Source organism: Vipera ursinii (assembly GCF_947247035.1).
Source record: "Vipera ursinii genome assembly, chromosome: Z".
Classification (NCBI taxonomy): domain Eukaryota; kingdom Metazoa; phylum Chordata; class Lepidosauria; order Squamata; family Viperidae; genus Vipera; species Vipera ursinii.
Genome location: NC_139517.1, coordinates 215,185 through 235,746, shown reverse-complemented (window position 1 = coordinate 235,746; position 20,562 = coordinate 215,185). Strand labels below are relative to the sequence as shown.

The 20,562-nt window shown below is 65.8% G+C and overlaps 6 protein-coding genes across 8 annotated transcripts in view; 4 read left to right on the top strand and 2 right to left on the bottom strand.

Annotated features, from left to right (window-relative positions):
- The window catches only part of PSMB6 (proteasome 20S subunit beta 6), a 48,708-nt gene extending 33,392 nt beyond the window's left edge, over positions 1 to 15,316 (bottom strand). Inside the window, exon 1 of the mRNA XM_083377893.1 lies at positions 15,313 to 15,316. The gene's annotated coding sequence lies outside the window, so the exon portion shown is untranslated. The remainder of the gene's footprint in view (positions 1 to 15,312) is intronic.
- On the top strand, positions 12 to 2,349 carry LOC310649905 (uncharacterized protein; the record flags this gene model as incomplete). The annotated part of the gene is made up of 7 exons (XM_083378736.1): positions 12 to 254; positions 341 to 531; positions 986 to 1,216; positions 1,293 to 1,355; positions 1,634 to 1,700; positions 1,818 to 1,876; positions 1,971 to 2,349. 7 exons carry the CDS (start codon positions 12 to 14, stop codon positions 2,008 to 2,010), a joined length of 894 nt encoding a protein of 297 aa, XP_083234862.1. The 3' UTR covers positions 2,011 to 2,349.
- Positions 2,340 to 9,524, bottom strand: ARRB2 (arrestin beta 2). Its single transcript, XM_083377892.1, has 15 exons — positions 9,278 to 9,524; positions 8,833 to 8,863; positions 7,739 to 7,799; positions 7,238 to 7,282; positions 6,500 to 6,696; positions 6,310 to 6,369; positions 6,141 to 6,208; positions 5,818 to 5,953; positions 4,886 to 4,970; positions 4,659 to 4,731; positions 4,335 to 4,472; positions 4,038 to 4,121; positions 3,878 to 3,957; positions 3,741 to 3,795; positions 2,340 to 2,983 (listed from the first exon to the last, which is right to left on the bottom strand). The coding sequence occupies exons 1-15, from the start codon at positions 9,298 to 9,300 to the stop codon at positions 2,890 to 2,892; spliced, it is 1,230 nt and encodes a 409-aa protein (XP_083234018.1). The 5' UTR covers positions 9,301 to 9,524; the 3' UTR covers positions 2,340 to 2,889.
- Positions 9,574 to 17,480, top strand: PELP1 (proline, glutamate and leucine rich protein 1). Its single transcript, XM_083377891.1, has 18 exons — positions 9,574 to 10,000; positions 10,094 to 10,158; positions 10,250 to 10,355; positions 10,446 to 10,595; positions 10,677 to 10,748; positions 10,831 to 10,890; positions 11,590 to 11,740; positions 12,003 to 12,132; positions 12,225 to 12,312; positions 12,679 to 12,767; positions 12,861 to 12,977; positions 13,331 to 13,481; positions 13,565 to 13,703; positions 13,906 to 13,961; positions 14,236 to 14,442; positions 14,651 to 15,478; positions 15,694 to 16,344; positions 17,291 to 17,480. The coding sequence occupies exons 1-18, from the start codon at positions 9,725 to 9,727 to the stop codon at positions 17,387 to 17,389; spliced, it is 3,435 nt and encodes a 1,144-aa protein (XP_083234017.1). The 5' UTR covers positions 9,574 to 9,724; the 3' UTR covers positions 17,390 to 17,480.
- Positions 17,481 to 17,577: 97 nt separating this feature from the next.
- Positions 17,578 to 19,185, top strand: RNASEK (ribonuclease K). The gene is made up of 3 exons (XM_083378011.1): positions 17,578 to 18,016; positions 18,171 to 18,247; positions 18,498 to 19,185. The coding sequence occupies exons 1-3, from the start codon at positions 17,939 to 17,941 to the stop codon at positions 18,637 to 18,639; spliced, it is 297 nt and encodes a 98-aa protein (XP_083234137.1). The 5' UTR covers positions 17,578 to 17,938; the 3' UTR covers positions 18,640 to 19,185.
- Positions 19,186 to 19,305: 120 nt separating this feature from the next.
- Positions 19,306 to 20,562, top strand: BACC1 (BPTF associated chromatin complex component 1). 3 transcript variants are annotated; one of them, XM_083377195.1, is made up of 5 exons: positions 19,317 to 19,542; positions 19,625 to 19,719; positions 19,794 to 19,895; positions 19,972 to 20,231; positions 20,342 to 20,562. In XM_083377195.1, the coding sequence occupies exons 1-5, from the start codon at positions 19,486 to 19,488 to the stop codon at positions 20,410 to 20,412; spliced, it is 585 nt and encodes a 194-aa protein (XP_083233321.1). In that variant the 5' UTR covers positions 19,317 to 19,485; the 3' UTR covers positions 20,413 to 20,562. The 3 variants fall into 3 exon arrangements, with proteins under 3 accessions (XP_083233322.1, XP_083233320.1, XP_083233321.1); XM_083377194.1 differs by having other exon boundaries at positions 19,316 to 19,542; positions 19,972 to 20,562; XM_083377196.1 differs by lacking the exon at positions 19,794 to 19,895 and having other exon boundaries at positions 19,306 to 19,542; positions 19,972 to 20,562.

Here is a 20,562-nt window from a genome sequence, read left to right as displayed (position 1 = left end):
GGCGGGCGGGCATGCGGCGCGGGGGCTGGCGGGAGCACGTGCGGGCGGAGCTGCAGGCGCGGGAGGGGCGCTGGCGCGGGCTGCGGCGGCTGCTGGAGCGACGTGAGCGGGGGCGGGGCTGCGGGGAGGGGCGGGGCTGCGGGGTCCGCGGAACGCGCCGCCACCGGAGCGGGGCTCGAGTTTCCGCTTGGCTCCGCAGACGAGCAGCTCCGGGAACGGCTGGAAGCGCAACGGTCGGGCGGAGGCGCCTCGGGGTGAGCGGGGCCGCGGGCCGGGCCGGGCGCGGGGAGGTGGGCTGGCCGAGGCCGCGGCTGATACACCCCTCGGCGCTGTCTCGCAGGCAGCACGGGGGGTGGAACCGGCCGTCCTCCAGGGGAAGCTGCGGCGCGAGGAGGTCTCCGCGGGGACCGAGGGGCGCCCCCGTCCCACCGACGCGCTCCCGTTTTCTCCGCCGCAGTTACGGCAGGAGGTCGCCCTCCTGGCGGATCTTCTGCGGAGCGCCGAGGCCGAGAGCCGCGAGCAGCGCGCCAGGTAGTCCTTCTCCCCGGGGGGGGGGGCGCGGACCCCGACCCTGCTGCGGGGGGCGGGACTGTACCGTCAGCCACGCCGTGGGGAGGGGGCGGGCTCGCGCGGGACGAATTGCCAGTGGTGCAAAACGAGCCTCGCCTGGGTCTCCGCTGGGGGGCGCGCGCAATGAAGATTGGCCCTTTGCCCCCACCCCAAGAGCCCCCGTGGCTGTTGCAAACATCAGGCCGCGGCTTCGGGGCTCCCGACCCTCCCGCAGGACCCCCTCCCCCTTTGCAGGACGCCCAATTGCAGAACTCGCCCCCGTGCCCCTGGAACTGGAAAGGGCCCCTCGGGGTGCAGGATGCGTCCCCGTGGGGCGATCGGCAAAAGGGGGGCCGCCCTCGGTGTGGTCGAGGAAGACCCTTGGCGTGGCTCCCGAAAAGCGGAGCGGGGGCACTGAGCTCGCCTGTCCTGCCAGGATGGGTTGCCTGGCCCGGGACCTAGCGGCACTCACCCGCCAGCACCAGGAGGCCGAGAGCCGCGCCTGGAGGTTCGCCCAGGAGAACGAAGCGCTGCGCACGGAGCTGGCCCAGGCGCGGGCGCTTCTGCAGGAGGCCCAGGCAGGAAGGCTGACCCTGGAGGCCCGCTGGCTGAGGGAGAAGGCGCTGGAGGCCACGCGGGTCAACTGGGCCAACGAGCAGGAGGAGAAGTGAGTAGGGAAGTGTGGGCAGAGCAACCCCCCGCCTCGCAGAGGTGGAGCCCCCCAATCCACCTCCCCCCTACAGGTACCGGAGGAACGTGACCCGGCTGCAGGAGAGGCTGGCCAAGGCCAGGGACCAGGCTGGGCGGTGAGTTTCCTTTCGTGGCAGCCCCCCCCACTCCCGGGCACCCGAGGGGCCACCAGGTGTGCAAAGCGCCCCTCCCTCCCCACAGCTGCCCCTCCAAGCCCTGCTTGGGGGGGGGGAGATGCTTGCGCAGGCCTTTCCACACCTAAGTCTCCTCCTCTGCCCTCAAGGTAAGGAGGCTGTTGGGAAACCCCGCAGGAAGCCTTTGCACAGGCTGGGGGGGGGTAGCAGTGGGCAGCTTGTGAACCACCTGTCCTTCCCCGTCCCCCTTTTGCCCCCAGGCCTGCTGTGGATCTGGATGGAGGGGTGGCCCGCAGCTTCAGCACCTCCTCCGAGGAAGCCGAGTGGGTAGGCAGGCAGAACCCAGCTGGGCAGGGGGGGGGGGGGTGGTGGCTCTGGAGCTCACCTGCCTGGGGGAGGGGAGTGTGTGCGTGGAAGAGGACACTGTGGCTGTTTCTCCACTAGGTGGCTGGAGCTGGGAGCCAGCGGGCAGCCGGACCTGATCCTGTTCCCTGGGAAGGCAGGTAGGCGGCTGCTGGCTTGTGTGTGTGTGTGTGTGTGTTGGAGGGGGTGTCTCGGGGACCCACACGCCACTTCCCTTTCTGCCCTTTGCTGAAGGGCTCATCTTGAAGAGGGGCAGCTGTTGGGAGCCGCCTGAGTGACCGAAGAGGCACCCAGAAAGGCCTGCAGCAAGACCCCAAGAGCTGCTCCTGCTGGTTTGGGATCCAAGTGCTGGGAGGCCTTGGAGACCCAGCCTGGTGAGACACGACCCCCCCAAGGGGGCTTTGTGCAACCGCTACAGCCAAGATGGGGTTTTTTTTGTGATCTGCCCTTTGGAGTCTGCTGCCCGAATGCCCATCTGCTCTGCAAAAATGGGGAGTTGAGCCAACTGGAGAGATGTTGCCAACCAGAACCACCCTCCTCACCCCCCCCTGGTGTTTGCTCTCCCTCCCCCCCTTTAATGCCTGGGAAATGAATAAAAAGCTCTTTCAGTTCACTTGTTTTATTCACTTGCTCTTTGCTCAGGCAGGGCAACGAGCGGAGAATCCGTGTGCCTCTCTGAGGGCAGGTTCACGTCTGGGGTGGGGGACTTGGCCAAATGCGCCCCCCCAAAGAGGCTGGAACAGCCAGCCCGCCCTGAGCAGAACACATCCAAAGCCTTTGTCCCTTTCCAAGTGGGCCCAATTCTACTGTCGGTATCTTCTGAAGCATTTAAAATAGTAGATACAAAATAGAGGAGTTGGGGAGGGGGAGACAACAGCAAAGTGGTACTTGAGGACGGGACCACCTGACATTAATGCCCAATAAATGACTCCAGTGCGCGAGACGGAGGGGGTGGCGGGTGGGGGGAGCTCGTTATATACATCAAAATCCTCTTGGAAAGTAGCAGGGGAACAGGAGAAAAGCCGGGAGGACCCCCTCCCCAATTTTAGTCACACGAAAACCCCACCCCACACTACAGCAACAGGACAAGGTGGGGAAGGTGGTAGTCGGAGAGGATGCTTGCCGGGGGGGGGGGCTGCTGTCCCAAGGGCCCCTAGCAGAAGTAATCTGCCTCCTCCTCGTCTTTCGTGCCCTTCAGGCGCAGCCGGGCAAAGTCCTCGAAGACGATGTCGTCATCCTGCCCGTAACTGGGGGGGGGGACAAAGGGGAGCAGATTCAGTGGTGAGGGTAGGCTCTGTTTCCCCCCCCCAAGCACGTGCTTGTGCAGAGGCCCAGCTGCGGATTGGTGCTCAGAGCTCGAGGGCCTCGGGAGGTGGGGCACATGGGATGCACTTCTGCAAGAGGTTTTAGCACCCCCCCATGGGAAGTTTCAGAGGCCCACACATCCTGCGAGCAGAACCAAGTGAAGTACGTGATTGGTCTGCATTGGAGCGTCTGCTGGGCTGTTTATACTCGGCAGCTTCCGGATCCAGGACAACTGGGAGGGGCAAAACCGCCGATCCCTTTCAGGAGTGGGATGCCCCTGTCCGAAGCCCCCCTGCAGATTCAGCCTCCTGGGGACAAAGGAAGCTGCTCCAGCGTTTCCTGTCCGTGGGAAGATCGGAGGCATGCCACGGGCACCTTGGACGAGGGGAGGCCGAGGCTATTTTTTTCTGGGCTAGAAATGTTTTTTACGGAAGAGCGGGGCGGGGAGTGCTGAAGCAGGAACAGGAGAACTCCTGGCCGGGGGGGGGGGTTTCTGTCAAAGGGCCCATCAGAGAGAACGCGGTGGAGGAGTTGTGGAGGATCAAATTTGTGGCACGGCTGCCTTCCGGTCTCTGGAAGACGCAAACGAAGGCGGCCTCTGCTCAGGCAGGGAGAGGCCCAAACGATGCTCTGATCCGCAGCTGTCCCATTATCTCCCTCCCCCATCTACCAGGAGAGCCCCCTTCCCATGCCTCTTACTTGGGTTCAAACTCAATCAGGTTGGCATCAATCGGTAGGTCCGATTCTGGCACGTCTGGGGAGGAACAAGAGGGGAGTGTGAAGCGGTTGCAGGGAGCTGGAATGGGGGAGGAAAGGGGGGAGGGGCAGGGCCTCACCTGCTGGGGGCTGCGTCGGGGAGAGCTGCTCGGGCGGCTTCGGGTGCATCAGGACAAAGGGCAGCTCCACCGCCACATCCCTGGCAGGGAGAGAAGCAGCCTTTGGTCACTTAGCACCAGGCGGGGGACAAAGACCGGAGGGCCCCCGCCCAAGACTTACCCTCCCCGTGAGACCACCAGCTTCACTTTGACCCTGTAGGAGACCAGGATGCCCAGGACTTCCTTGTTGATGCCCTCCGTCACGCTGCAGAGCAAGAGAGAGGAGAGCTGGGGGGGGGGGAGACACACAAACCATCCCCCACGTGGAAGGACAGCTCCCCGGCTCTTGAGCAGCGTCCCCGCAAGTCCAGAGCCTGCAGGGCTGGGCCTGTCCGGGGCCATTCTGCATGGCCAGACACACACACACACACACACACACACACACACCGCCAAGGAGCCCTGGGACAGGCTGGCTCACATGGTGGAGGAGGCCAGGTTGGTGTCCTCGTGCTTCAGCTTCCCGTCCAGGGCCAGCCCACGCTTTTCCCGGTTGTTGCTCAGCTGCGGTGTGAGCGTGTAAACCTTGCAGAAAGTGGAGCTGGGGGCCACCTGGTCTCTGGCAGGGGGAGGAGCGAGACTGGTCAGACACGCTGCTCCCCAAAACTCCCCCCCAATTTTCTGAGTAGAGCTGGGAACCTCGAGGCTTCAAAGAGATGCTTTTGATAACAAGACAGCCCCACACAGGGCTCCGGAAGGGAATATTTGCTTGCTGCGGGGGGGGGGGCATAGGGGGAATACTCACTCCTGCTCAATCTGGGCCACGGGACACTTGTACTGGGCGGTGCTGAAGAGGCAGATGTCCGCGTACTGCCGCACTGCCGGAAGGGAAGGTGGGTCAGTCGGGGAGCCCCTCCCTTTCTTAACCCGGGGAGGGGCTGAGGAACGCCTCTCCCCCACCCCACCCATCAGGTACTCAGGGTGGGGGGCCCCGCCCAAGGCCAGGCTTCCAGACATTGGGCCCCTCCCTACCGGCCACTTTCACTTTCTTGACGCTTTTGCTGGAGTTGTTAGTCACGTGAACATTGACGCTGATTGGCTCACCGTGATAATAAAGCTAGGAAGGAAGCCAGACAAGCATGTCAAACCACCCCCCATTCCCGCTTGCCAGGTGCCCCCAGCCCCCCCCCGTCCGGATAACCAGCTCTCAGCCGGGAAGGGAGGGACAGCTCACTTCTGACCAGGCCTAGAGAAGTCTAAACACCCACGGAAACGCTCCTGGACAAAGGGGAAGAAGCAAACAGAATGAACCCAGCTCCCAGAGTGTTTATGCTTCCTGAAAACAGAACCGGAATCAAAACGAAGATGGGAGGGGCCTTGGAGGTCTTCTAGTCCAGCCCCCTGCTCAAGCAGGGCGATCTTACACAGTTTCAGACAAGTGACTGTCCGGCCTCTTCTTAAAAACCTCCAGCGATGAAGCAGCCACAATTTCTGGAGGGAAGCCATCCCGCTGGTTAAGTCTCCTCACTGTCAGGAAGTTTCTTCTTAGATCTAAGTTTCCACCCGCTGCTTCTTGTCCTGCCTTCAGGGGCTTTGCAAAATAATTTGACCCCCTCCTCTCCTTTGGGCCAGCCCCTCAAATGCTGGGGTACTGCTATCATGTCCCCCTAGTCCTTATTTTCACCAGACCAGCCAAACAGGAAGAATTTTTTTTGAAAATAATCTTGTGGACCGTGGCAGCTCGTGGTTGACAAATCCACCAAGCGTGGTTTTCCAGTTTCCTGTCCAAACTGTTGCAGAAGTCATGTTGCTTCCTGCTGAGGTCTCCGAAGGGTAAATTAACTTTCCAGCCAGGCGCAAAGCACTCTCCCCACTGGGCAGGGTGGTCCGTCCGTCCCCCCCCCCGTGGCTTTGGCAAGGGTCTCCCGCGCAGCAGGCCGAGCGCCGCTCAACGCCTCCCTTACCTCCTTGTCGAGGGAAGCTTCCAGGTGTAAGGACCGGTCGGACATCAGGAAGTGGCGGGTGGTCTCGGCCATGGGCTGCGGGCCAGGCTTCTCGGGGGCATACTGGACTTTCCGGATAATCAGGCGGACGGAGTTCCTGGGAGGGGGGACAGCAGGAGACAATCAGGAGGGGCGGAGACCAAGCCGGCGGGGGGGCAGCAGAGCTGGGGGCAGCTTTCCAGGCGGGGGGGGGGGGGAGATGCCAGGAGACGCACAGCTGAGAGGCCTCTGCCGGGCAGGGCTTCAGGGAGGGGGCGGCCACTGCTGGGTCTGGTCTCACCCACCTTTTGTGAATCTTCTCCTCCAGGTTTTTGGCACAAAATGCCCGAATCTCAAAGTCCACGCCACAAGCCTGCGAGGGAAAGGGCCGTTCTCAGGGCCGGGGCTGCCAATCCTATGGCTTCACACCCCTTCCTCCTGCCAGAATCGCCCCTCCCCCTCCCCGAGACCCACCTTCCCTGTGTCCTCTGGGCCCGGCTGCAACGTCACCGAACACGGCAGGTTCTGGGGGATCTGCGGAGGAGACAGAAAGGTGTGTTGAGTGGGGGGGGGGTCTTCACAGGGAGGAGCTCCTGCTCTGCCTGGGACGAAGAACAGGCCCACTCTGGGGGCAGAAGGGGCTGTTGGGGACCGGCCGGCTTACCATGAAGCTGAAGGGGTGGGCGTTGGCACCCAGTTTGCGCAGCAGCCGCTCCTGCAAGCGGGTGAGTTGCTCAGGCGTGCCCTCGGCAGGGGGGAAGGCCTGCCAGGAGGCCAGGAAGAGATCCTTGCGGAAGGAGAGGCCCAGAACATCCAGATCCTCACGGCCATAGCGGAAGGCACACGTCAGCGTCACAAAAACTGGCCAGGAGGGAGGGAGGCTACGTTAGAGGGAGCTTCTTCCAGCCCCCCAAGACTCGGAGGGAAAGACGAGGGAAGCCGGAAAAGGCCACTCCCGCTTCCGTAGGCCAGGATGGTTGAGAGCCGTTTCCCGGGTCCCCCACCTACCCAATAGCCAGTCTGAAGCAGAGCGTGTGGCCGTTCCTTGTTTGTAATCAGTGTCGCTTCTGGCTCAAGGTCCCCCCTCCCCCCTTTTTCAATTTAACCTAATTCTGCTCTGTGGTCATTGCAGATGAGGCACCGTTGGTCATCTAAGGCTGGCCGGCTGCTTCCCACAAAGGCCAAAGCCGGCTGCCACAGCTGTCTCTGCATTGAGGCCTTTTGAGGCTCCGTCTCGGACAGAAGGAAAGCAGCAGAGATCGGTGGAAATCAACCAACCGATTTCTCTGGCAGACTCCCTAAATCTCGCTTTCCTCGCATCTTCCATGCCAAGCACAGCGCTCCCCTACCCCCCAGGAAGATTCTGCCAAGATCCCCTCTTCCGATTTGACGCCAGGCTCACCTTTCCGATCCTTGAGATATTCCGGGTCAACAAGAACAACGCCGTCTGACACGGAGGAAGGAGGAAACGGGAAGGGGTGTCAAGAGAGAAGGAGCCCCAACCCAGGGCAAACTCCTAGCTCCATCGTCTCTCGCCACTGGCTCTGATCGTGGGGCAGAGCCCCTCACCCAAGTGACCCACCAGGCCCTGCCTGATGGCAGCAGCTGGCCTGGCCTTTGGCAGCCACAGAATCCCGTGGCAATTCATTGAGTTCAGCCCCCCACCTGACAGTTTCAGTATGAAGGTTTCTAGGCTGAGCCCTTAGAATAAGTTCTGCATCTCCCTCCTCCTTGGGACCTTGCAGGCAACCTGGCTGATGCACTAACAACAACACCTGAACGTGGCACCCTTCCTCAGATGAACAAAACACAGCTGGAGCCCACCCTGTCCCCAGCTGCCCTCCTGTTTTTGCAAAGGAAACCCCCGGGGGACGGACCAATCTTACGTGGCTGGCTTGCTTACCAACGGGGTCAACCCTGTCCAGGTGATCCACGAAGTCACGCTTTCCCAGGTAAACAGTGAGCTGGTAGAGACAAAGGGGAGGGAATCGTGAACCTCTCCTGACGACCTTGAAAGGCGGACCCCTCCCCTCCGATTTGGGGCTACCTTTGCAGCATCCACCCCACAATAGTCTCCCACACATGCAGCTGCCCAGTTGCTTCTGATACAGCTTGCAGCTGGCTGACAACTGGCATCGGATCTGGTCCAGCTCCAGAGGCTCCCATCCTATTCCTCCCTCTAGCTGCCAGGGCAGCCCCCTCCCCATCACGCGGAGGCTTGCCTGCACCTGTTGCTGGGCAGCGCCTCCCTCCTCCCCACAGCCTCGTTCCTCGCCTCCCTGGGGGCAGCAGCCACCAGCCTGGCCCAGGAGCATCGCCAGGGAGATGCTGGGCATCAACAAGCCTCCAGCACTGCAGCTGCCACCCCCCCCCCCGCCAGGCAGCCTGTTTCCCAGTAACCGACCTGCTCCCTGCGGAGGACACCCCACCTGCCTCCCATCCCTACCCTGCCGTCATGGCCAACCTCCCTCCGTGGACAAGAGGCCTGCCGCTCCTCAGGTGGATGGGGCCTGCCGGTCACCCAGCAGCACAGCCCTGCGGCTAAAGGCCCCTGCCTGCTCCCCTGGCAGAGATGGGCCTGCACCCCCCCCCCGAAGATGGGGCTGAAGCTGCTTGCACAGCTTTCTTCCTGTCCCGTGTAAGTCCCAGGCAGGGGGGAGAGGCCCCGGCAGCGGGCAGCTCTCAGCCAGGCAGGTTGTGCTGCGAGAGGAAGGAAGCGGCCCAGGCGGGGGAGGAAGGAGGGCAGGAAGCCCGCCACGGGGGAGACGGGTGGGGCAGCCTCGCCAGTGGCCCTCCGACAGGCAGCTCCGGCTCAGGGGCCAGCTGAGGAGTCGGGCGAGGGCCAAGGACGTGGGGACTGCCAAAGCCCCCCCCCCGGGTCTGCCTGCGCCCCACGGCCACCAGAAGGCCCACGGGGAGGGCGTTGGAAAGAGGTTGGCCCCGCTTCTTCCTCCAAAGCGCAGGAAAGAAAAACAAGAACCGCAGCCAAAGACTTACTTTGCAGTTGGGGCTGGACTTTTTGAAAACTCTGCGACAGAAAAAGGAAGGAAAAAGAGGATGTGGCCAGGCGGAACTCGCGTCCCTCAACCCCCCCAACAGCCGGAGCCCCCCAGCACTCGGGGGACCGGGAGGCCCTCCGGGAGGGGGCCGGGTGCGCTGCCGGGAACGGCCGGCAGCAGGTGCGACGCCCGCCGCCAAGGGCAACGGGGCGGGGGGGGCGCTGCCGGGGGGCCGCGAGAGGGGCGGGGGCTGCTCCTCGGACCCCTCGGACACGCGCCCCCTCCCCGTTTGCCACCCGCGGCCGCCCCCCTCCCGAGCCGCCCGTCCCCGGGCGCGGCGGGCATCCGGACCGGGCGCCGGTGGGAGCGGGGCGGCCGAGCGCCGTTCCCGGGCGCGCGCGGGGAGAAGGGCCGCCCCCACCGCGCAGACCCCCGAGGCCCACCTGGTGCCCGCTTTCTCCCCCATGCCGGCGGGGTTCGGCTGCCTGCTCGCCCGCTCGGCTGCGCTGCGGCGGCTGCTACTGTCGGGGCGGCTCTGGAGGCGCGGCGCGGCGGGAGGGCGGCGCGGACCGCAGGGAAGCCATGCCCGGTCCGGGCACCGTCACGTGGTCCGCCAGGCGGCCAATCGCGGCCTCGGCGCCGCCCTCGCTCCCCTCCCCCCCCGGCCGGCCTCCCCACCTGCCGCCACCGGGGCCGCCAGAGGCTCGGCGGGGCTCGGGGGGGGGTCTCCGCTCGGGGGGGGGCTCCGGGCCTGGCGGGGGGCGGCGCGGCGTCCCCTCGCTCCGGGCGGGGCGGCGTTCGGGACCCTCCTCCCGGCATGCCCCGCGCTGGAGGGCGGCCCCGGCCCCGTGCGCAGGCGCGGTCGGCCCCGGAGGCTGGCGGAGCACGCGATGGCGGCGGCGGCGGCGGCGGCGGGCGGGCGGCGCGGCTCCTCCTCGTCCTCGTCTCCCGGCAATGGCGGCGGCGGCTCTTCCTCGTCCCCCGGCGCCGCCTCGCCCTCCTCGCCGCCCTTCGCGCCGTCCTCGGGGCTGGCGCTGGCGGCGCTGGCGGGGCTGCTGCTGCCTGGCCGGGGACCCCCCGGGGCCGCCGATGGGCTCTCGCCGCCGCCGCCGCCGGGGCTTGCCGGGCTGGTGCGCTGCGCGCGGGACTGCGGGGGCCAGGCGCAGGTGAGCGGGCGGGCGGGCGGGCGGCCCCTGGGCGCGTGCAGAGCGCCGCCTTCCCTTCCCGGCGGACGCGGCCTGACCTCTCTCCCGCCCCAGGCGTCGCCGTCGCTGAGCAGCCTGCTGGTCCTCAGCAGCGCCCGGATGGGCTCCGTGAAGACGCGGTGAGTCTGCCCCCCCAGGAGGCGGCGGGGCTGCCGGTCCTTCCGAGGCCGGGGGGGGGCGGGCGGGCGGCTGACGCTGCTCTCCGGGCAGGTTCGAGGGCCTCTGCCTGCTGTCGCTGCTGGTGACGGAGAGCGGCTCGGAGACCTTCGCGCAGAACTGCCTGGCCTGGCTGCGGAGCCTCCAGCACTTGCTGCAGGTGAGTCCCGGGGGGGGGCTTTGTCCTGGGTAGCCATTGCCCCCCTCGCGTTTCAGCCCTGCCCCACCCGCTGCCTTTCTCCCCGCCCAGTCCCAGGATCCCCCTGCCACCATGGAGCTGGCCGTCCTGGTTCTCCGTGACCTCTTGCAGTACTCTGCCCAGCTGCCTGAACTGGCCCGAGACATCGGCACCAACCACATTCCTGGACTCCTTACCTCTTTGCTGGCCCTCAAACCGGAGGTGAGACCCCCTCCCCCAATCGGGCGCCCCTCCTAGAAGGCCCGTCTCGGCTGACCCCTTCCTTTCCTCCCATTTGCTCAGTGCCAGCTCCCCGTCCTGGAAGGATGCCGGGCGTGCGTGACGTTTTACCCCCGAGCCTGTGGCTCCCTGCGAGTAAGTAGTAGATGCGTAGTAGAACCTGGGTAGCCGCTGCTCCAGCCTCCCTGCTGACTGAATGCCACCTTTTCCACCCCAGGGCAAACTGGCCACCTATTTCCTGTCCTGCATGGATGCGGAAACGCCTCACCTGCAGCAGGTAAAAAAAAACTCTGTGGGGCCTGTTTGGTATTTGCTGCGGGTTCATTGTGGCAGATGCGGTGATTGTATTTGTGCCGCTGCTTGCGTCAGAAGTGAAAACGAAGCATTTCTGTTTGCTCGAATTCCCATTCCTGGATCCTCCAGGTCCTGTGACTGGTGTGTGGGGCAAGCAGTATGGCTGGCGTGGGCGTTCAGGGGAGGACCCAAGCCAGCAAGTCACCTCGCCAGAAATGCTTCCTGGCAAAACGTGCTGCACGATAGCGTCAAGCCCTTGGACGCGATCATTGTGAGGGCTTGTGGGGTTCCCTCCCTGACCTGAGCTCAGCGTTCAATGCTTCTCTCCGTTTCTCGTTTCTTGTGTGATCCATGCAAAGTACCGGAAGATGATGGTTTCCTTTGAACCAAGTGTAATTTTCTGGAATCACCCTTGCTTTTTTTTTTGCAATTGTTTTCAGTTTGCTGGCCAGCTGTGCTGTTGCTCAGTGGGGGCGTGTGCTGATGTTCCCACCTGATTCTGGGAAGTGCTGTGGGAGGAGGCCTTGTGGCCCCCTGTCTGGCCTCTCCTCCAGTGAAGGAGGCGGCCCAGTGTCTCTCTGGCTTCTCCATCCCTCGTCCAGCTGTCCTTGTCTTGAAAAGTCGGGGTGGCGCTTCCCCTCAGCTGCTCACGTCACCCCATGCTGCCCTCCTTTTCCCCCAGCTGGCCTGCGAGTGCTATGCGCTCCTGCCTTCTCTGGGCGCAGGTTTCGCACAAGGCCTCAAGTACCGCGAGTCCTGGGAGCAGCAAGTACATTGTCTGGTGGCCACGCTACACCGCCTCCTGGGCACGCTGTACGAGGGGGCCGAGGCAGGTGAGTGGGCGCCGGTGACTTCTGCCCTCTGAGGCAGAGACGGCCCTCTGGCCGTTTCCTCCCCAGCAGCAGCTGGTCAGCCTCCGCTCGAGCAGGAGGTCCGCCGGAGGGGAGCCCCCGTATCTCCGGGCGCCCGATGGAGGCCAAAGTGCTTCCTTTGAAGCCAGGTGTGTTCCCATCCGGGGCCAGCCAGGGCAGCCGATGGCCCAGAACCAAAAAAAGCATAAAGCGCTGAAGCTTTACGCTCTGCTCTTCTCTTCAGAACCGCTGCACTACGACGGCCCCGGAGAGGAGCTGCTGCTGCCACAGGACGAAGAAGCTACCTCCCTCCTCCTCCTCCTGGCAAAACGCCGGTTTGCGGGTTTGGCCAAATGCCTCTGCCGGATGCTAAGGTCCGCCCTTGATTCGGTGCCCCTTCCTCTCTGGCTGCCCCTGCCACGCTGTGGGCCCCGTCTCAACCCACCTGCCTCCCTGGCTGTTTCAGGAATGATTTTGGGGCTCCCGTCACGGTTCCTGGCCAAGCTGTCCTCGACCTCGTTTGCCGAGCCCTCGATGTCTCTGTGAAGAACGTGGTGAGTGCGCCTGGGTGCCGTTTGCTCGTGCCGTAGCTTCACTGACTTTCAGAAAAAGCAAAAAAGGCAAAGGAAGGGTTCAGGGCCAGAGCAACTCGGGAAAGGAGGGATGGGTGGGGCCTTAATGCAGGCAGGCCCACCCTCTTGTGAGGGCCGCTCGGTGGTCTGGGGAGGGAGTGGGCAGCGCTGGGATTACCCAGAGAGGGACTCCTTCACAATTTGGGGAGGGGGACTTAAAAACAGTTTTTGCAAGGCTTTGCAGAGCTAGGCGTGTCTGTTCTGTGCAAATCAGACCCCCTGGAAGCACTGAGGGAGGGGCAGCTCCCCCCAGGAGAGGGTGTTGGCTGACCCTCCCCCTGCTTTCAGAGCTGGTTTGGCGATGGGCCCCTCCGGATGCTGCTGCTCCCCTCGATCCACCTGGAGGCCCTGGACCTCTTGGCTGCCCTCATCTTGGCGTAAGTGGGAGGGGTGGGTGTAGAAGGGGGCCGGGGGCCTGTAGGCTTGTGCCAGATCCTCAAAGCAGGTGGTCTCTCCTCCCCCCTCTGCAGATGCGGTCCTCGCTTGGTGCGGTTTGGGGGAGCCCTCTGCCGCCTCTTCCCCCAGGTGCTGAACGTGTGGCAGGCTGGCCAGGATCTGCCCTCCCCTGGGCTACAGCGGCCTTACAGGTCGGTGGTGGAAGTCCTCTGGGGCTGGCAGTCTGTACATTCCCCCCCCCCCATGGCCTACCTCACAGCGGTTACCAATGGCCCTTTTACTGCAGCCACGTCTGCGAGAGCCTTGGGCCCTGAGCTCCCACTATCCCAGCTGGTCTGCTGTGGCTGCAGGGCGTGGCTTGAGAAGGCCGGTTGGCCACCCTTGCTTGGCCTTTTGTTCTGTGCCTGGGTAGGGCAGCAGAGAACCTGTCCCCCCCCTCCCTCGGTCTGATCCTTCGGCTACAACTGCTGCCAGGGACACGTCCACCCTGGGGAGGGAGCATGATGAGGAATTCCCCCCCCCCCCGTGCCCTCTGTCTCCTCAGTGCGGTTCGGGCTCGGCTGTACCAAGTCCTGGATCTGTGGGTGCAAGTGGCTGGAGCAGCCTCCGGGGTCCTGCTGGGGCACAGCAGCCAAAGTGAGGCCTTGCTGGGACACTTGATCAATGACATCACCCCCCCAAGTGACACCCTAAAGGTGAGAGACCCCCCCCTCGCCTTCTCCATTGGGGGTGAGCCAGGAAGCAAGGGCTGCGCTCCTTCACCCGTTTTGCCCCCCAGATCCAGCCGAGTGCAGACTCAGAGGGGAAGCCCAGCGCTGCGAAGAAGCCCCGGCTGTCCACGGTGGGCGGCCTCGCGTGCCCCTTCCGCAAGCATGACCCTCAGGCCAACAGCGACGTGTGCCTGGCAGCCTTGCAAGGTGACTTGTCCGCCAGGCGGCTCTTGCTGGCGCTGGGAACGCGGAGTCCTTCCTTAGTAGGCCCAGCCCAGAGCTTGACAGTGTTGTGGGGGGGGCAGACAGGGCTCACCCCCCTCTTCCCAGTCACTTTTTTGCCTTCCTAAAAGGGGTGGGCAGCCAGCCCACATCTGGGCGGCCCCAGCAAGGCTTCTCTCTTTTCCAGGCCTGAGCAGGGCTCTCCTCCTCTCTGGAAGCCTCATGAAGGAGCAGCTCCACACGGTGAGCCAGCCAATTCCCATGGCTGCGGGGGTCACAGCCTCAGTTGTGCCAAGATGGGGCGTTTGGGAGGGCAGCACAGGCTGTATGGAGAAGGCAAACCTGGGAAGGAGCGGGAGGCCCTCTGCACGTGCTCAGAGACCCCTGCCACTCGGGTCTTCCAAGCACGTGGAGCAACTCAGCATTGCTGGACTTTGGGAATAGTGTCTCTCCCCTCTCCCCCCCCCTCCGGCACTGCTGCTGCTGAGGGGCCGTCGCCCTGATCCTTCCTCCCCAGAGATTGCAGGAACTGGTGATCCCGCTGCTGATCCGGCTGGGCCAGGCGGAGCTGCCCCCAGGATCCCCTTACGCCAGGGCCAACTGCCGCCGTGAACTCTACCGCCTCCTGCTGGCCTTGAGCCTGGCTCCCGCCCCTGCCTGCCCCCCGCCTCTGCATTGCGCCCTCCGGCTGCTGAGCCAGGGGCGCACGGACCCCAACCTTCAGGTGAGTCGCCTTCCTCTCCCAGAGGGAAACGGAGGGTCCCTGGCTGAAGGAGGGACTGGGGCCCCAGGACCCTCCTCTTCCTCCGGCTTCAGCCCGTCTTTGCGTCCCTGGGGGTTTGGGGAGGCCCGGAATTGGTGGCTCTTTCCTGGGGCTTCCGAGTGGGGTGTTCCTTTCCCCCTGCCGAGCATGCTGCGTCTTCCTCCTGCAGGTCTCCTCCTTCTGCACGGAGGCTGCCATCATCTGCAACGCCCTCCTTCACCCTCGGGTGCCATCCCTGCAGCTCCCGCTGGTTACCCCTTCCGCCCACCTGCCCGGCTCCTCGGAGGTCTCCCCTGCTGCGGCGGCTGCGGCTGCCACACTGTCTCCCTTCCGCCCGGCTGTCCCGGTGCCCTTCCCGGCCCCCCGGCCCCTCCCTCCAGCCCCTGGGCCTCTCCCTGCCAACTCGCTGGGCCTGCCCCTGCCTGGGCTCGCGGCCCCTCAGCTGCCCCCTCGCCTCATCCCTGAGGAGCCCATTCCCCCTCCCTCCCCGGGCACCGCAGAGGCGGCTGCTCTGGCCACCGGGGCCAAGTGGCGGCGCTCCGTGTTCGTCCATTACGACAAGGAGGAAGAGGACGACGTTGAGATCTCTCTGGAGAGCGACTCGGATGACAGCGTGGTCATCGTGCCCAAGGGGCAGCTGGGGAAGGCGACCAGCACCCTTAACTCTGCTCCAGTCCCTGCAGCTGCTCCAGCCCCCCCGCCCCTGCCCATCCCCCCCGCTGCCCTTCCGCTCCCCACCTCCCCTTTGGTGGCCTGCGAGGAGGCCCCCTTGGAGAGCCCAGCGCCCCTTGCCCTGGCGATCCCACCGCCTGCCTCGGCAGCGCCGGTGCGGCCATCTTCCCCGGTCGCAGCAGCTGCCGAAGCCCCCCTGCCTGCTCTGCTGGAGGAGGACCCCACAGTCATCAACATCAACAGCAGCGAGGAGGAGGAGGAGGAGGAGGAGGAGGAAGAGGACTTCCCCGAGGACGAGGAATACCTGGACGAGGAAGAGGAGGAGGTGAGGACTGGGTGGGGGCGGCAGTGGTGATCCTGGCCTCAAAACCCCTGCTGCAGCGGGGGGGGGGGAAGGTTTCGAGCACCCCTCGGGGAAGTAGGGTGACGGCGGAGCCTACGGGGAGCGTGGCTGGCCTCTGTTCCTCGGCAGGCCCTTGGTGGTCGCCCAGAGCAGCTGCTGGGGGGAGTGTCAGGAGCTTCTGTCCCTCGGCTGGCCAGGAGGAAGAGTTTGATGAAGAGGAGGGCGAGTTTGAGATGGACGAGGAGGAGGACGACTTTGATGAGGACGAGGAGGGCCTGACGGAGGAGGAAGAGGAGGAGGACGGCCTGACGGAGGAGGAGGAGGAAGAGGACGGCCTGCCTCCTCTGCCCCGAAGGAACGAAGAGGAACCTCCGGCGCTTCTGCCTGCGGTGAAAGACGGGCCGCTCAAGCTGGCGGAGGACGAGGAGGACGGGGGAGCTGGGCTGCTGATGGAGGTTGAAGAGGAAGCCTTCCACCCCCCTGAGGAGGAGGAGGAGGAGGAGGGAGAGCAGACGGCGGGGGCCCTGCTGCTGCTGAAGGAGGAGGAGGAGGAGGAGGAGGAGGACACGGCCTTGCCTCTGCTCCCGGGGGCCCAGCCCCTCCCTCTGCCTGCCCTGCAGGAGGGGCCCACCCCGCCGGGGCCCCTCATGGACCAGGAGGGCCACTCTGAGCCAAAGGAGGGCGCCTTGGGGGCAGCCTCGGCAGCATCTCTACAGCCGGAGGAGGCCGTCCACGCTGGCTCCAGTGGGGACGGGGCGGAGGCCGGTCCGGACTCCGGGGCTGGGCAGGGGGAGCCGGAGAAGCTGCCGCAGCCGGACAAAGAGGTGCTGGAAGTGAAGGAGGAAGAGGTGAGACCCAGGGAGGGGAGGGGAGCCCCTGAAGGAGGGGCACGGGGGCCAGTGGCCCTCCTGGAACGGAGGGCCCAGGGCGAGGCTCGGAACATGCTCTGCTCCTGGGTTTGGAGTTGTGTTCGATTGCAGAGGGGTGCCCTCCCCTGTTGCTCGGAACCCCCCCCCTTGGGTGATCTGCCTGGCTGCACTAAGGCCTAGGGCTAGGGTGGCATTACTGGTCTCGGTGGGAACTTAAAAGCAATGCACGAGCCGGGACTGCTGGGTAAGTTCATGAGGACATCTGGGTGAAGGTCTTGGCAACGCTGGCTGAGTGAACTGCCCTCTCTTTCTGTCGAGCTTCTGGGCTTGGCTTGCTGAGCCCTCCGTGCTGGGGGGGGGCGTTGGGGGTCTCCAGTCCAAGCAGCAGTTTTGTTACAATGGGCTCCGGCTGGCCGGGTTCACAGGGCAGTTCGGGGTACGTTCCACACGGGGCAGGAGAGGGGAGCTTTCCTCTTCCTGGGCAGTCTGCCCCCCCTTTTCAGAGTAATGCCAGCTGCTCAGCCCCACCTGCTTCCCTTGGGGGGGGTTCCCTGATCCAGTGGGGGAGGGGGGGCTCTGGCTCTGCACGGAGCAGCTGTTCTTATGTTGGGGGTAATTTGCACAAATTTGTAATTGCTGTGTAAAATCAGTTTTTGGAGATCGCAACGGCATTACTGGAGTCCAGGAACAGAATAGCTGCCCTCTTGGGGACAGTCCCACCCCCCTCTCCCCACGGATTTGCTCCGGGGGCCCTTATGCGGGGGTGCGCCCACGTCCTGGCAGCTTCTGGCCAGCCTTGACCGCTCCCTGAAGCAGAGACCCCTCGGTGACCCCCCCCCCCGGCCGGCCGCTTATGCTGCACGCCTGGAAGGTGCTTTGACCCAGCAGGGCCCGCTGACGGTGGCTCTTTCCCCCCCTCCCTCAGGGCGGCAGACCCGCGCTGGACGAGACGGAGGCCATGCTGGCAGACTTCGTGGACTGCCCGCCGGACGAGGAGAGAGACCCCGGCCAGCCGTGCTCCTGAGGGGGGGGAGGGGAGCGGCTGCCCCGAGCAGCCTTTGGCTCTCCCTGTTCGCTTCCACTTTTCAATAAAGTTCTCTCGTGTTGCACGTGAACCGCCTCGGGTTGCCGTGAGCGGGGCGGGAAGGGCGGCTCCGGGGCGGCGCTTCGAGGGAGGGGGGGCTTTCCGCCGATCTCGAACCGGTGGCTTTTGCGGAGAGGACCGTTCCACGCGACACCAGCAGGGGGAGCTACCTCTGCCTTCTCCCGGCCTGAGTCGCGGTCCCCGAGCGCGCCCTCTTCTGGCCGGCCCGCGCGCGCGCTCTACCCCCGCCCGTCTGATTGGGGAGCTCCGCGGCGCAGCGGCCAATGCGCGTCTCCGCTGCGCTGGTGCCCCGCCCCCTCGAGCTCATCCATCGCTTCCCGGCGCAGGGGAGGCCGGCGAGGTTGCGGCGTCCCCCGCTCCCTGGCGCGAGTGGTGGCGCTCCCCTGGTGACCTGCCGAGGGCGGCCGGCGGCGGCGGAGTCTGCGGGGGGCGCTCGGTCGGTCGCGGGCTTCGTGGTTCCGCCGGGCCATGGCTTCGCTGCTGTGCTGCGGGCCGAAGATGGCCGCCTGCGGGATCGTCCTGAGCGTCTGGGGGGTCATCATGCTGGTAAGACGCGCGCCGGCCACCCTGCCCGCCCGGTGCCGGGCCCCTCCGGGAGCTGCGATGCGGGCCCGGCAGGATGACCTTCGGGTGGACTCGCGACCCTCCTGCTGGGGGCGCCTGCCATTCCCCGCCGACCCTCCCCTGCTCCCCCTTGCAGGTGCTCCTGGGCCTCTTTTTCAACGTCCACTCCGCCGTCCTGATTGAAGACATTCCAGCCAGCGAGGCAGATTTCACGTGAGTTTGCCCCCCCCCCAGCGAAGCAAGGCGGCAGCCCCCCCCTCGTCCCCTCCAGAGCAGCTTCCTGTCCTGGCTCGCTCTTCCCCTGGGAACCTGGGCCTTCCCGGGTCAACGGCGGGGTGGGGTGGTAGAAGCCGAGGGAGAGGAGCTGGGGATCCCGGGGAAGGCCTGTGTTTGTGCGGGGTGGGGGCGGCAGAAAGCCCCTTTCCGCAATGAGCCATCCTTCGTCTCCCCCTCTTTGCCGCAGGTCCGGGGTATCCAAGATCTACGCGCTCTATGACCAAGTCAGCTACAACTGCTTCATTGCCGCCGGCCTTTACTTCGTCCTGGGGGGCTTCTGCTTTTGCCAAGTGCGCCTCAACAAACGGAAGGAGTACCTGGTCCGCTAACGCCCCCCTGCTGTGCTGGAGCCCCCCCTGCAGGAAAGTGTTCCTGTCGGGCACCGAGGGAGAGAAGGGGGGGTCTCCTGGCACCGTGTGTGGAGCCCCTTTTCTCACTTGGTCAACAGCATGGGGACCTCCGGCCCCCTCCCCCTCCGCTCTGCCCTTGATTCCCTTTATTTAAACCCGAGGAAGAGGTCAGTGGGCACCGCCCTTCCTCTTTTGTCCTGTGGCTGACCAAAAGAGAACTTCCGTGTTGTGTAAATAGCAGAGGTGTGCTCCGCCTCCCCCCCCCCGCACTTTCCTGCCTCCAAGCTTGGGCCTCGATTCAGCCGTGTTTGTGCGAGTGGCCGCCTGTTTTGTCTTGATCGTAACGCCGCTTGGGCCAGGTCCCTCCCCAGGAGCTGGAAGGCGCCGCCCCCTCCCTGACCCGGGCGCCCCACTCCGCGCCTCCGCCCCGGGGAAGGGTCAGAGGGGCCCCGCCCCATAGCATCCCCCCCTCCCGTTGCCGCGGACCGAAAGAGCCGTTCGTGCAATAAACAATGTTGGATCTGGCTGCTTTGCTCTTCTTTCCGAAGGGGGGGACCGGGTCTTTCGGCGAGGGGAGGGGGGCTGCCGGAGCCGAGGGAGGGAGGGGGCGCCGGGGGGGTCTTCCTGGCAGAATCGCTCCCTGCTGCAGGGGGGAGGGGGGAGAGGCGCGGGCCGGGGCCGCCCCCGGCGGAATTCAGCGGATCGGTGGGCCCGGTTGCCGCTCGCAGGGCCGACCGGCCGCCGGTCCCGTCGTTGCGCAGCCCCCCCCCGCGCGACGCCTCGCACCATAGAGCTTCCGGAAGGAGCGGCCCAGAGGAACGGCGCATGCGCGCGGGCGCACCAGAGGGAGCCGCCGCCGCCATGACCTCCGCCTCCACCAAGGTACCGGCCGGCCGGGGCGAGGGCGCCTCTGAAGGCACGCAGAGCGCCCGCGCCCCCGCCTGACCGCCTTTCCCCACCGCAGGTGGGCGAGATCTTCTCCGCGGCCGGCGCCGCCTTCACCAAGCTGGGCGAACTGACGATGCAGCTGCACCCGGTGGCCGACTCCTCCCCGGCCGGGTGAGCGGGGGTCCCGGGGGGTCCCGGGGGGCGCGCGGAGGGCGGCCGGGGCGCTGACTGTCCGCGTCCCGCAGGGCCAAGTGGACGGACGCCGAGATCGCCCTCCTGCGGGCCTCCGTGCAGCGCTTCGGCGACGACCTGCACCGCATCAGCGCCCTCATCAAGGACCGGACCGTGTAAGCCGCCGCCCCTCCCCCACTCCCCCCGCCCGCCCCTCCCCCCGCCCGCCCGCTGACCGCCTTCTCCCCGCAGGGCGCAGCTCAAGGCGGCCGCCAAGCGCAAGGCCTACGAGGACTCCGGGCTGCCGCCGCCGCCCCCCGCCGACTCCCCGAAGAAGCCCGCCGGCCGGAAGCCGCCCCCGGGGGCCCCCGCCGGCCCCGCGCCCCCCGAGCCGCCCGCGCCCAAGAAGCCCAGGGCGGACGTGACCCTGAGCGCCCTGAACGACGCGGAGGCGCCCCGGGAGCTGGTGGGCGAGGCGCCCCCGCCGGCCAAGAAGCTCAGCTTCGACCAGGGTAAGGGCGGGCGGGCGGCGGGGGGGGGATGGGGGTGTTGGCAAGTGGGGGTCCCGCTGGCCCCGCGCTGTTCCCCCCCTTCTCTCTCTCTCTCTCTCTCTCTCTTGCAGACAGCCTGAACCTGGAGCCCGGATTCCTCCTGACGCCCGGCAGCACCGACCTGCCGCTGCTCTCCCGCTGAGTCTCCGTCCTCCGGAGCCCCCCCCCCCGCTTCTGCTCTCCCCCTCCCGGGCAGGGCCTGGGGTGGGCGGTGGCGCCCCTCCCCCGTGTCGCCAGAGGCGTCTGTGCCTCTTCTTGTCCTGGAGCCCAATAAAGGTTGCTGCCTCTCTGG